Raw genomic sequence first — 15,345 nt, forward strand, 5'->3', positions numbered from 1 at the left:
GAAGAGCTACTCCTCTGCTTACTTTCAAAATGAAACATGATGGTTTGTGTAATGTGTGTCTCATAAATCACAAATTACATGAAAAAATGTATAGCATATAAATACACAGTTATCCTGACATCAAGACGGGCAGAGCGAAAACTAAGTAGCTTTCACACGAGAAAAGGAACAATGAGAACAGAAAAGCACATAACTTCAGCGATTTCTGTTGTATAAATAGCTTTGTAAGCTTAAATGTATTTTGTCACTCCTTGATGCTGTAATCCAGTGCTAAGGAGAATTATGATTTTTTTCAGAAGTGCCATTTATTTAGAATGTTTACCATATTTTATTGGAAAACTCTTCTGTTCTCTCTCTAGGTAATCACAGTTTTACAAGACGTTACACTTGGAAGTGTCTGTTTTCTGTAACTAGAAGAGGTACACAGTTCCACCTGAGGTGTCAGTTACAGAGGTGACTAGAAAATTACAGGAATTTTTTTTCACCTTAGTAATCGCAAACACAGACTAAAATGGAAACCCAACTATTTGCTACACTTTGTTTATTTGAGATGTAGCCTGTGTTTTTGTTGGAACACAGAGCCATACACTCAGAATGCACACAAGGCACCAAGAACGGAATTCAGGCAACCCAAATCCACAAAGGCCATTCAGAAAAACCTCTGTCTTACCGACTGTGAAGTCTGAATTCACTTGGCTCTGTTGTTCTGGTCTTGTCGGTCTCCTAAGTGCCAAAGCTCAGGTTTCCGTGAGTACATGGAACTCTGAACTCCTAGCTACAGCTTCTTTTAACCTCACTAAAAGACAAGTCATCACCCGGTTCCCTGAGGGGTCACCTCAGTCCAGGGGCCCTGAGCACCCCCACCATGTACAGGCACCACTGGCTGCTTGCAGGAAGGATCTCGCTTATCTCCTGGGCTCACGGCTACCTGGCTCTTGCCTGTGAACTTGTGAAGTTGTCTGGTGAAGTGGTGAGTTACGAAAGATTTGGGTTCCTACGTGCTTCAGAGTCTCTGCCTTACTGTTTTAAGCTTTAGCCTATTTTATAGAAGGGATTCCCACTGGGCAGGGAATGTGCTTTCATGAGGTGCCTCAGAGCTCTGCACCCACACAGACACTCCCAGACTCTGAGAGGAGTGGAGGGGTTCAGAAATACCCCCTAAGCTTATCATTCCTGTCTTGCAGACTGAAGGGCCAAGCACAGTGTATCTGTATGTGCATTGCAGTGTGCATACGTACTCAGACAGCGGTAAAATGTTTTCAGATTCAGTTGGATGTGGTCTGCTCTCAGTTTGAAATGCAGCATACATAATTATCACCAAAAGTGGAGGTGAAAAAAAGTCACCAGATCATTCTTTACTGGTACCAGTATGGCAGACAACTTTGAGCATTTTTAATTACTGTATTCCACTTCTACATAGAATAAAATTAAGCTGAATTTATTTGTAAAGTCTCAGTAGACTGAGATTGCAAACAGTTTCCCCCCCTGAAGATTATATTCAGTCCTTCACCATGTGTAGAATTTAATTCCAGCTTTGCTTACTTTAAACTGAATGGAATTTTTGTACCAAATTAGGACAGCTAAGTCCTTCCACGCAGAAAACTACTGAGCTCACTGGATACTTCTCTGTCACAGTGCCAAACCATACAGCAATCATGCTGAGGATATGGATGGAAGAAAGTTTGCTCTGCACAGTAATTCCATATAGGAATCACTATTGATTACAGCAAGGATACTTTATGGGTAGTGGTAAATTATGAGGTTTCTCTTGTAAGTGAGAACATTGATTTACATGAGTAATGCAAAGGCTCACACGTAAGCTGAACTCAAACTTTAACTGTCAGCCATAACAATCTATTTATACCACAGATCTGTGCTTAGCCACTTGTATTTAATTATAATCAGTTGCGGTGCCTCCATTTTCTGTGTTTACTCAGAGAATCGCATTTCTGAGGTCAAATGCAATGACAGTTATACTGTAGTTATTTGAAGACATGCTTAGTTGCACATTCTGCATGTATCCAAAGACAGAATTTCAGGAGAAGAAAGGATGGGTGCAATTCATCAGTCCTTCCTTACATGAATAACATTTCACACCCATCAGTTTTAGTCAGGGCCTGTCTGTGCTGCACAACACAGCGCTGTGGAGAGATAGCCAAAGCAGCTCAAAGGGAGCCAGCTTGGGTAACTGGAAGCAGTTTAACCACACTGCTTAATGCTGCACACTGTCTAATTTAGCCTGTTTTTTAGCAAAGTAAATTAGCTTTGGCAAAGTGTTGCACAAATAGGCTAGCCTGCTTCCACTCCATGAGCCAGCTTTGGCACCAAGCTCTGCGTCGCGCTCGTTGTGCAGTATAGCGTATCTAGTAGGAGATGCGGAGGACTGCTCGCAAAAAAACCTACGGATTTGGATCCTCGCATTTTATTCTGCACTTATTCATTGTAATGGCACAAAGCTTTTATTAACTCTTCAATGTCACTGCTTCAAATTTAGAGGTGTTACTGAACAAAACTAGCGAAAGAATTAAAGCACCATTAAAGCATATCATTTTGTGCTTAAATATGCTTATATTAACTTGACAGCAGTAGCACACTGCTAATTGGTGGTAGATTTCTTCTGAATCTTATGTCTAATTGCTTCTGATCCCTGGCACACAAAGACTACCCTTATTGCCAGTGTGAATGACTTTACCAACATCACAACAGATCACCAATCTTTTGCCTTGAAATCTCAGCAGAAAATGTCGTTAATATAGTTAAACTATGTTTTAGAATACCATGGGCACTAATTTTTTTGAACGAGTCTGGAAAAAATTAAGTTTAACTGTCTGCTCTCTGGCAGTATTATTGATGTACTGAGCTTTTTCCTCCCATGAAATAGATGACAGAAACTTATCGATGACAATGGGAGCAGATACTAAAGTCCTTCCATGTAAGATTATTAAGTAGGGACAGAATCTCCTTTCACTTCTAAGAAATTAATTCAAAATACACACTAAGATGGTCTTTTGGCATGATAATCAGAAACCTTTCCCATACCAGAGCAATAGATGCTGATTTGATACTCCAGAAAAAATTACATTCAAACTATTCAGTGTTATTCTTCTCGAATCTAAACAGAGCACATGTGCATGCATTTTTAAAAAGAGGCCTGCTTCATCCCCCAAGTTTTACATTCAGAGTTGAAGGCTTGCTGGAAATCAACAGCATAAATTGGATGCCAAAAGATTAGAGAGTTGTTAAAAATAGATAAAGCAGCTAGATGCAACTCTTTCTACAATAAAATAACTCACTACCACATTGTGGGTGAGATTCAGATCTTCTAGAACCACCTTAATGGTTCTGAATTTCAACTAAAATGCTTGGTTTTATACAGTTGCTGCCACAAGACAAAATGGAAAATAGCAGAGGAAAAATGTACCCATATGGAGGACTCTAATATCCATGGCACAGATCTTGAGAATAATAGCAGAAAATTGGCTGAATAAACTGTATCAGAATGTACACTATGCAAGAAGACATGTATATGTAACACGCATTTCTGCTCCTCTCAATAAAAATAATTTTGATAAAAAGGCAATTTCCCCCCCTAAATTGATGTTCTACTGTAAAAGGATTTGGAATTGAGCTGTAATACCTATTCTCATCCACGCTGGACTTCTTTTTCATCCAAGTCGAGTGAAGATGTCAATATCATTACATATATTCTATGGATTTGAAGGAGAGTTGTTTTTACAGTTTGTTTTAATGGCTTGTACAGTACAATCACTATGAAATGGAAATTTAGATAAATTAATACTTTTTTTCTACCAGGCACTGGATTAATGCTCAACCTTGCAACATCCAACTGTTGCTCCATATTAATTTTACAGCCAGTTGCTGCCCAAACCCTGTAGCGATTTGGCTTTATTCTGATCTCCAGTCCTCTCACAATTTCATTTTTTCCCATATAATATTACTGTACCACCATAAATGATAGAAGCAGTCTCTTCAAAACCAATGATTGCTCCAAGGTGCTTGAATTTCTGCCTTAAATGACCCACAAAAAAGAGTAAATGCTCTGATGTCAGTCTTGGCTTTCTTTCTGATTATATAACAGGGGAAAAACAATTTGGATTTTTTTACTGTTATTATTTTTATGTTACTTTTCATAAAAACCATGCAGGGAATTACCCAGAATTACTATTGGTGATAGCCTAAGCATTGAAATGGATCTAGCACAATAAGAACTGGAAGCTGAACACCTGAAAAGGATTTTAAATTCTCTTTAACTGTGTAGTGGCTTTTACATGTTTGTATTAACACCTACTGTGAGAATCCAATCTTCATGAAACAGCCAAACTCTCTTTCCTGATTAATATCACCCCGTTACAGTCCAAAATACTTTCCACCAATACCTCTCATTTTTCCTGTAGGAAAAGAAATCCAAAAATGGAGACTACTTATGTCATTCTATTTCTAATTTTAAAACAATCTCCCTTTCACACTCCCACCCCAAAACAAACAGCCTAATCCTTTCTCCCTTTTTTCCTCTGGAGAAAGGAGGCAATTTTTAGAAACCATTAAGAAAGCGAAAGGCATTTGGGTATGTCAGTAGCATTCAGTTGTTAAGTGTTTATGTTTGGAAGCTAGAAGCACTGTCTTCAGTCACAGTACAAGGCACACTCTCTGCAGTATTCTAATATCAACTTCTCTCAAACACCTAGCAGCACAGGCTGAACATATAACTAACAGGTGTTGCTGACATTTTTGCTTCCTACATATTAAAATATTTCTCCATTTCTTTGTTTGATTAGACAGAAGGTCAAAAAGGCTCTTCTAAAGTGCAGAAGTGAAAACTACTGGATTCTCCTGCAGAAGTGAAAACTACTGGATTCTCCTGACTTAGGCTAAGGTGCTCTAATGTGCAGGGCTACCACTTTGTCGATTCCACTTGGCACATACTGTTTCGGGTAAATACTCTGCTGATTTGCTTTGGGTTTGTTTTAATTCAATCTACTGCTGAAAATTATCACTGTTGAAGTTCCATTAGTTTTTATAATATAATTTCGAATGCTTGACTTACACTGAAGCCTTAAAAGGCTTCTGTGTCTTTCTGATGGCCATACAGAAACTGTATTAAGTTTGCAGTTCTAAACCACTGACAAAACTAATTCAAGTAACCAATGAGCAAATTTGAAAAGATATTATCTAGCTTTTTTGAATATTGAATTGGTCATGAATACTGCTAAGGTCAGAATAATTAACAAGTTCTAGGAAAAGCATTTTACATAGACATCAAAATGCAGATATTCTTTCTCCCTGAAAAAATATAAGCAAAATACATTTTTATTCCGGGAAGAATCAATCAGAAAATAAACAGAATCAAACACTTATCTGTTCCGTGTGTAAAAAGCTGTACCAGTAGATGAACAAATTAAGATTGCTAATGGTTGTCAATACTTTGGAGATTTCCCTTGTAAAAGTAAACATTTTTTAAAAAGCCTAAATTTATTCAGGGACTTAAATAACTCTACTTCACATTATCCTTCTTTGAAGCTTTCTCTTTCAGTGTTATTATGTACAGATCTTTAAATAGCAGAAATTTCAAGATAAAGTATTACACAAAGAGGGAACTGAGGTTGAAGATGAAGAAGGATAATGTAGGAATTAAAAAGAAAAATCCCTGAATGTAATTATCCCCCATTAAAATATTACAAACTCAGGAAAAACAGCCTAAGTTTAACAGAAAAGTTATCCACCACGTTAAAGCCCCTGGTAACCTGTCCTATATCTTGTTATGGTGCTACAAAGAAAACATGTGAATGAATTTACTGTGTATTTCAAAAATCACAGTCCTCTAACCTTTTACTACAAATACTATTATGACAGAGTCACAGTCATCTGGTTATTACAGTATACTGATTATTTCTTCCAGATTACACTCAGAAATAGTCAAAAGACCTGGGCAGTTGTAAACAGAAATGAGCAAAAGGGAATAAACAACCATCTACAAACAGCAGGAAGCACAGTCTAGTAACACAGTTCATATCCTGAAATATTATATTCTTTACTGATAAAAACTCATTAAATCACTTTAAATCTTGGACTGTAAACCATGATTCCCATCTGGAAGCCATTTCTAAAAAAGAACACCAGAATCTCTGTTATTGTCATTGTTCGGAAAATCACTATCCAGACATTGTTAATCTATAACTTATTAACCAAAATATTATCCTGCTTTATTTTCCTTGAAGATTTTTGAAGTAACTGTCTCTTTGCCAGACATCCATGCACAAGACTGCATACCTCTTTGTCTCCTTCACTGAGTTCCATTTGAAAAAACAGCTTGTCTATTTTTTAATTTCAAGAGCCAAGAGAGTGTATTGCACAGTGTCCAGTCTCTAAAAATCCTCACTTCAGACAATTGACATTTTCTGAAGCCCATAATCACTCAGAAAATGAAAGGTAAGTAAGAGATCACAACACAGAAAATGGAGACACGGTGAAAACGAGCAGTCATTCGCTTTCTAAGGATTAAGTTTTGAACATTGTTTTCCATAAAATCACACTTAAAGACATCAACAGATCTTTTCACATCCTCACACAGTCCTGCCTTATGAGCTGCAGCCCTGCCTCTCCACAAAACATTACACCCTAATTAAAAAGAAATCCCACTGACAAACTAACAATGCATTACAAAAATTTAAGATGCATAAAAATGTTTGTTAACAGCTCTGAGCACCTAAGTAGCACATTTGTACTGACACAAAACAAAATAACTGGATTTTAAAATTTCTCTAGCTAAGCCTTTTTCACCAAAACAGTAGGACTTTCTGTTTGTTTGTTTTGTGAATGTCAAAAATATGTAATTTTGTGACAAAACCAAGCTGATGAATGATAAAAGGAAATTGACAAATATTGCCTTGTTTTCCAATGATTTTCAACTTGTCTGACAAACCCTCCATGAAGCTGATCAGCTAAACTGCTATTTAACAGAAGAATTAGCTGGTATTGTTTACCTTGAATGGCTTTTTTGTATTTTATCTAAGCTGGTACAAGTGTTTTTTAGAGCTTGTATTACTGTTCTACTTTAGCGGTAATAATCTACATCCTTGTTCTACAATAAAGTGAGGAAAAAACGTACAAGAAAAATTGCTTCCACATTCTGGCTGCAACTTTGAGATTGTAAAAAAAAGTCCAATTGCCCTTCCCTCCAGGTTAACAAATCCTTCATATTCCCCATTTTTTGGTGCCAGTGACAAATGATCTCATCTCTGACTACACTCAGGCAAACATTTCACCTACTGTTTTATAAAATATCTTTTACATTAAAATGTAAAAATAACTTCCAGTAAAAAGTCACCAGTACAAAAATGTGCTGCTACTAATGTATGGAAGTGGCCAAGTATGGTGCAAATGCCATCTCTAGGTGGATCCAGTTCCTGAGTAAGCTGCTTTTAAGAATCTATCACAGCTTTATTGCCTGGATGTTTTAGCATGTTGATTTTGAGTCACCGAGAGAATATTTCATAATTCTCTCATTATTTAACACCTTAGCTTTCAGATAGAATTTTCTGAGATAATTGTTTACACTCTTGTGCTAGGAGGTATTATAGCATTGATCAAAGCTGGTAAAAAGCAAAAGGTGGTATTAAATATCCTTCAGTCTGACTATGTGAGGGAATTCCTAAGTGCCTACTTTTTAGTGATAGCATGACTTCTCATTCAGCAAGACAAGCCTGAAGGCAACCAAAAGAATCACCCAGAGCTTAACTAGCAATGCAATAACTGCAGTAATGAGTTGCCACAGCCATCACATGTCTGAAAACATACAAAACAAGACTATAGAGTACAGAGACTGCAAGCAGACAGCAGGACCAAAGTTGTTTTTATCTCACAGAAGGGAAAAAGCAAAGAGTTTCGGCACTGAAGAATGCAGTTTTTAGAACCCAGAGGTGGAGAGCAGGCATGGCATGGTACTTACATGTCAGCAGGCACCACATGGAAGTCCCTGCACTCCTGCACCCACAAACTTGGCTACTTAACCTTCTCATCCAACTTGAAGGTCTGGGAAAGAGGTCAGGAGCAGAAAAGGTAGAGATCTGATTTCTTATAGAATTAGGTGCTTTGTCCCTTAGTCTTGTGCTGTCCACCTTCTCCATAAAACAGCCACTAGGCAAGGCTGAGCTTACTCATACTTTAATTAGCCAGCACAGTATGAACAAAACACTTGGCTGAGTGGTTGCTACAGAAAGTGATCTGCAGTTCATATGCCTGCCTTTACCTCAGCAAAGGCATTGATTTTGCTTTCCTCTCAGTTCAACTACCTCAGGTTTTATAAAACTTGTAGGAGCTTAATTATTTCCAAGACCACAGCCCTCAGTTAGATACGGTTCGAAGTTACTATCAGGCTCTAAAATTACTCTGGGAAGAGGGAGAAGATGGGGATTAAAAGATAGAGACTGTGTGCTGCAAACATGTTTTTCTTTCTTTAGAAATGGAATTTGATTTTATAAGGACAAACTGCAATACCATATGCTTAAATTCTGCAGGAACCTCAAACTCATCAGCTGAAAATAAAAGTAATGGATTAAAAATTGGTTCTATTATTCAATTATAAGGTGACAACAATCCCTAATATGATCTGAAAAACACATGTAATCCCAGAATGTAGTAGTTGAGGAACTTTCAAGAGAGGTGAAGACTATTAATGTCATTGTAATGGGTCCTGTGAAATGAAATAGTGTCAAATCTATTTAAAATGAGCTTAGACTGGAATGGAGGCAAATAAGGGATAGTAAGATGGTAAGAAAAATTAAGAACTTGCAGACTCAGAATAGAGGAGCTGAACTGCTTTAGCCTAGCAAAGTGAAGTCTAAGAGAAAATATTCTGAAACTGAGATACTGGGTGTAAAGTCTAAGGAGAAAAACTAGACATTGAAAACCAAGTAAAGGACCAGTGTTGTTGCAAGAACAAGCAGACCCAACCTAGTCATAAAATTGAGGTTAGAAGTTAAATCAGATGGTTTCTAGCATTCAGAAAATTTAGAGCAATCTTCCTAGGAGTATAACTGAGCTACAAACTCAGTATCTGCCTGCCACAAAGAAGAAAGGAGAAAAGTCCTTCTGACAACGTCTAGACCATCCATAGGCCTTTAGCTTTGAATACCAGATCTCAGTAGCACTTCTCACTGGAGGACTTGTTCCTTGGCTTGCAGGACTTGTTCTACTTTTTTATTTTTTGTCTTTATCCCCAGAAGAAGTTCCACTGGTTACTAAGCCCCAACTAGTTAGTGAAGCTATTTTTATGGCCGGTGGAGATGCACACACATTGAGGGCAAGTCATCCCATTTATCTTTGCCATAGAAATATCTTTCCTTCTTGATGTTCAGTAGAACAGAGTGATCTCATTTAGGAATTCTATTTCTTACTCCACCGACTTCTTGCTTAAAATACTCAGCTCTGTGTGAAAACTCGCTGTCTTCACTCCCCACCACCCATGGTGAGTATACTTTCACTCCCTTTCACATTTTGCTGTTTGCACCTTCTGCCCATCAAATTCAACTTTTTAGTAATAATTATTGTAGTAAAAAGAAGATATTTATTATTTTCTAAAAATACCCTCGTGTATTGTATTCCATAAAGAAATTGCATGAAGTCTACCCAAACTTTTTAGTAAAAATGGTCTTTCATTTTCACCTAATCAATGCTTAATTTTCTGTGTTCTCAAAGTTATGTGGTGAAACAAGAAAGCTCAATGCTATTCTTGAGTCATTACTGTGCAATATGCATGTACTTCACTGCAGCTACTGCCTGAAAGTTTCAGCAAGTAAAAGGACAATCATCTCCACGAATCCCACACTGTTACTCTTTGAGACAGATCCCACATAGATTCCATGACCTTCCTCATCATTAGAGCTTTCTTACCCAGCTGAATTCTCAGTTGTTAAAGTAACTCTTGGCTGTGTTAACTCTGTGTTGTCAGGCCAGCTGGGTACTTCTGTTGGACTGCTCTTGAAATGATTGTTTTCCTATGCCTTCGGAAGGACACATACACTGGAAAGCTTTATTTAGTAGGCAACAGGTAACCATTCTTTCTTAGGTCAAATGTAAATTCAGATTTTATCATATGATAAGTGTTTTGGTGGACTCAAAGAATTGATCTGAAGAGGTGATTTACAGATGGGAAGTCAGGGAATATAGTTCTTATCATCCCTGTGGTATAAAAGGTGAGACATACAGGCGGGAGTGCAATAGCAAATTTATAACTTAAAAAATGATCCAGAGTGGTGGCTCATTCACATTATGGATCAATAATAGAATTGGAGAAATAGTATTCATTTCCACTTTGTGCATATGAAAGGACTTTATTCATTGTCACTGCCCATACATGTTTCCTTTACTTCTTTCAAGACATGCTAATTTCACACTACATTTTCTTTAACAAAAAGCATTTGCCTTGACCTAAAAATGGTCAATGCTAACCTTATTAATTAAAACTGTTTTCTTATAATGACTGAAAGCTAGAGAAAGTTTTAAACTATACTGGTTTAAAATTCAATCTTTTTGGTGGTTCTCCTTTTAAACTCCATTGAAAAGTAAGTCTAATCATTACGTTCTTTACTTCCACACAAAAACCATAAAGCCTGATTTATTATTTTAAATATAACTCCTCTTATCTTCTAATGAGAAATGCCCTGCCTCTTTGGCCTCTGCTTCACTCACTGCAGCAGCTGCCAGCCATCACCCACCCGCCAGCCCTTCTGCCTAGCATTGCCTGCCACACACTGGGCCTGCTGTTGGCTCCCAGCCCCTGTCCTGGGTCAGAGAAGTGTGTTTTCCATGATCCAAGACATATTAAGGTGCATCTATCTCAGCACCACCAGATTTTGAAGGACATTCTGGGCAGTGGCTGCAGCAGCAACCACATGTCGCACTCATCCATCAGCTTTCTAGGGATCAACACCTTAGAATCATTGAATCATTTTGGTTGGAAAAGACCTTTAAGGTCATCAAGTCCAACCTCTAACCTAACACTGCCAAGCCTGACACTAAACCCTGTCCCTCGGCACCTCATCTACAGGGCTTTTAAGCATCTCCAGGGATGGTGACTCCATCACTTCCCCGGGCAGCCTGAGCCAGTGTCTAAAAACCCTCTCAGTGAAACGTTCTTCTTGATTTCCAATCTAAACCTCCCTTCGCACAACTTGAGGCCATTTCCTCTTGTTCTATCACTCCTAACTTGGAGAAGAGATCGACTCCCTCTTCGCTACAACCTCCTTTCAGGTAGTTGTAGGGAGTGATTGTCTGCCCTCAGCCGTCTCCAGGCTTCTCTTCTCCCTCGGGTACCCTCAGGGCACCGCCGTCCGCCCGCCGCCGCCGCAGCGGCCCTCCCGCCCCTCGGGCCGCTCTGTTTACCCGCGTCTCCCGGTAACGGCTCACGCCGGGCTCCGTCCCCATAGTAACGGCGACGGCTTCGGCCGCGGCTGAAAGGCGATGGCGGGGTCCGGCGCGGCTCCCTCGGGGCAAGGTATGGGGGCGAGCGGTCCGTCATCCCTGGGGGGTTCCACACAGCCGCTGGGCTCCCTCCTCCCGCAAGATTCCTCCCAGCCTCTGCCCGTGGAGCCGTACCGGGCTCTCCCCCCTCACAGGCGAGGCTTCCCCGTGCCCGCCTTGCTGCGGTGGCTCTCGGCCTCTCCAGGCTGGACGGCAGGTCTGATATCCTCCTTTTATCTCCATCTTAAACAAGCGTCTCGGGGGGTCGTTGCTGGGGGCTGTATGCAGCTTTTTGCCTGCACCTATGAATATGTGAGATCAACTTTACAAAGAGAGCCTGAGAGCTTTTGTTACAGCCACAAAAGAAGTCTTCTGCTGGCAGCTCCACGAGTTTCTAATAGAACCAGGGATTAATTAAGATGAAAAAAAGCCCTGTGTTTTCACTTGATTTCCCCATTTCTTTAAAATTTGCAAATGTTCTTCTTCACTTCCCCCTTCTCCACTTCAAGGATGTAAATGAGTTAGAAGAACCTATTCACTCCTAGATATGTTTATTTCAAATTATATCAGTCAGAACATGTAGCATTTATCATCTGAGAGCTCAGTTTGGTTATTCTCTGACCATGTTTCTTTGTTAAGGTGTACACCTTTGATACTAATTGAGACCATGGGAGCGGCATTGGCAAGAGCAGTTCAGTGGACTACTACTGGTTCTGGAGCTGGAACAATCAAAGTCACCCCTTTGAATGAATCTCTCTTAAATCAAATTATTAAGTTTGCAGAGGACTTCAGCACTAGACATCCTCAGGAAGCAGCATTTGTCTTCAGAGAGCCCCTTGAGTGGAAAACACAATTTGACTGTTCAAATTTTGGAGAGGGTTATGAGATCAAGTAAGTCTGAATTGCAATGTGTTTTGAAATGGGTGGTATTTTTACTATACATTGAAACATTTGGGCTGATATAACAACTGGGAGATTACCTGTTACCACCATGGGCAAATCAGACTTGACTCACAGAACTTAGTTTTGTTCATTGCCAATCAAAAGTCAGAGCAGGATAATGAGAAAAAAGACCCCAAATCTTAAACCACCTTCCCCCCACTCTTCCATTCTTCCCAAGCTCAATTTCACTTCCAATTTTCTCTACCTCCTCACCCCTGAGCAGCACAAAGGGACAGAGAGTGAGAGTTGCAGTCAGTTCATTATGCATTGCCTTTCATGCCCCATCCTTCTTGCATTCTTCACTGCTCCAGCACAGCATCTGCCACACAGGAGACAGTCCTCCAGGCACTTCTCCAATGTGGGTCCTACCCACAGGTTACAATTCTTCATGAACTGCTCCAGCTTGGGTCCCTTCCGTGGGATACAGTCCTTCAGGAACAGACTGCTCCAGCGTGGCCTTCCCACAGGCTCACAAATCCTGCCAGCAGACCTGCTCCAGTGCACATTCTCCATGGGGTCCCAGACTCCTTTGGGTGCATCCAGCTACTGATTGGCAGTGAAAAAATTGGTTTATCTGGGAAGTTTTCTGAAATATAGTTTAAAGAAATTATATATGCTTTATCATGTGAATCTTGAATAGCATTTCTCTCAAATTTACTATTTATTTAAGTTCTTATTTTAAAAACATATCATTTCATTTTTCAAGTGGAGAGACTGTTCAGTCTGAAGCCAAAGATAAAGATGGGCAACCATTGCTTCTCCTCACGGCATCAACTCTCAGAGTTTGCAGTTTTGACCAGCTGTCCCGTTTGCTACAAATTGATATGGAAAAAAAATTAGAGGAAGCACAAGCATGCCTTGAAGGTTTCCTTTCTCTTTTTTTTCACTTTTCCCCTCACTTAAAAAGTATATCTTCAATTCATGTTCATGAAATGTGAATAAAGGTTTGCCTTCATTCTAAGTATATGAGAAGGTGTTGATTCATGAGTTGTTTCTTTTATTTTCACAGAATCGATGACAGAGAACTCTAGAATAAAGCTAAAGTAAAACTGTTGGATTTCATATACAAATTCACGTTGACTGAGTGATATCTTATTGGAGGCTAATAGCAGTTTTTCCTGTGTTTATAGCTTAATCTTCTTTTCAAATGTTATATCCTTTAAAAATAGCCAAAGAAATGCTTAAGGCATTCTTACCTGTGCATAGTAGTGAGCACTTCCAGGTCCTTCTCATAAAGGCTTATAAAATATAGGTATGAGAGCTTCTACTCCTCTCATTGGAGGTGGAAGAGATTAGTCATATTCTTTAGTAACAGCAGTAGAAATTGCATCTGTAATACCAAAATATGTGCTCATACTTGATCAAACTTTAGAGCCATATCATCTAGAGTCCTGTCACTGACAGTGGTCAACCAGGAGTAATAGGGAAGAGTAATACAGATAGGGTATCAATGCAGAGGTGTTCACAGATGCATGGAACTTCATTTGCAGGAACAGAGCAAAAGGTTTTTGTAAAACTCATTGACATGCAGTTATGTCACTGATTACCAAAAAGATCAACTGGCATAACTGACAAAGTAATGGGGCTGTTGGGAATGCTGATAGAAAACTTGAAAGATGGTCTTTAACAGTAAATTCTGTTTCTAAAATAATCAATTTTCAGTGAGTTAAACTCAATGATTCCTGTTTTGGTGATCAGACAGGCATATTTTCTGGAAAGAGAGCTTTGGCTAAAGGGAAGTATTTAATAGTCACCTCTTAGTTGAATGAATCTTAATCTTTCTTGTGAAAAACAATTTTGTTATGCAGAAATTATTTTTGTTCTTAATGTTTTCATATTTTTAAAGTGTATTTCGAATTACAATACAGGGCTATGAAAGAATACTTCATACAGTAGTATTTGATTAATAACTGTGCACATTATTAAAGCTTTTATTGTAAATTAATAGTATCAGAATTATTCAGCAATTGAGATAAAAAATACTTGTCTTGCTAATCATTGTTAACATATTGTTACATTGTATGATTCTGTTTCATGTTCACAGCTAACAGAGATCCTATAGTGAAAATTCTTGGCCCTGAACACGGGACTGTCGAAGGAGAAGATATGTCCATATTGAATTTACTTGACAAAATGAAACAAGATGACCCTGAAACAGAGATAAAAATTAAGATCTTTCTTCTTCTTCATCAACTGGATTTGCAACTGCTTAATAGTTCTTTGAAAGATGTTTCACAGTAAGTGCCTTCCAAATGGAAGCTAAACGTGTCAGCCAGTGCATTTTGGTTTATTGTTAAGTCAGATTGGTTTCAATCCACAACATGTGCTTTTGGTATGATGTAAAGGAATTTATTGAAACAACTTTCACTGTTCATCAAGTTATTGAATAAACATTTTTTTTCTGAAGATTTTGCTGTAAGTGTGGTTATGCAAGGGTGTGCCCATGAGTGTGAGGGTTTATTGCATATGCTTCGTGTTTTGTAGCAAATTGAAGTAATTTGTACAAACAACAAAGTTACAGTGAAGTGTTTTCAAGGAAATCTTTATTTCTTCATGGAAGCGTATTAAGTACTACATTGAGTGTGTTTCTCAGTTACACCGACTTTAAATTAGCCATTGAACTAAAATGTCACTAAATTAACAGATAAATTTAAGAAAAATTAGGGAAGATGACCCATTTCCAGATTTTTGTTGCTACTGTGAAGACTCAATGTAAAAGAAAAACATCACGTATTGTTCTTTGAGTACATCTTCTTGATGAATACATTTCAAATCATTTTCTATTAATTGCAGAGATGAAAGATTACATGTAGCTGCTATAAATAATGAAGTGACACTTCTCAAGAATTTCTCTGGGATGGGAGAAGATACAGTACTGGAATCACTGGAATATACATCAGGTCCAGTTCTGATCATGTCTCACAT

General features: G+C 38.6%; 1 protein-coding gene across 1 annotated transcript in view; it reads left to right on the forward strand.

The window, feature by feature from the left end:
- Positions 1–12,130: 12,130 nt before the first annotated feature.
- The window catches only part of ODAD2 (outer dynein arm docking complex subunit 2), an 80,036-nt gene continuing 76,821 nt past the window's right edge, over positions 12,131–15,345 (forward strand). The window contains exons 1-4 of the mRNA XM_061996989.1: positions 12,131–12,369; positions 13,127–13,284; positions 14,465–14,657; positions 15,214–15,320. Of these exons, the coding sequence (XP_061852973.1) occupies positions 12,146–12,369; positions 13,127–13,284; positions 14,465–14,657; positions 15,214–15,320 (682 nt within the window). The 5' untranslated portion in view covers positions 12,131–12,145. The remainder of the gene's footprint in view (positions 12,370–13,126; positions 13,285–14,464; positions 14,658–15,213; positions 15,321–15,345) is intronic.

Source organism: Colius striatus, chromosome 5 (genome assembly GCF_028858725.1).
Source record: "Colius striatus isolate bColStr4 chromosome 5, bColStr4.1.hap1, whole genome shotgun sequence".
NCBI classification, from domain to species: domain Eukaryota; kingdom Metazoa; phylum Chordata; class Aves; order Coliiformes; family Coliidae; genus Colius; species Colius striatus.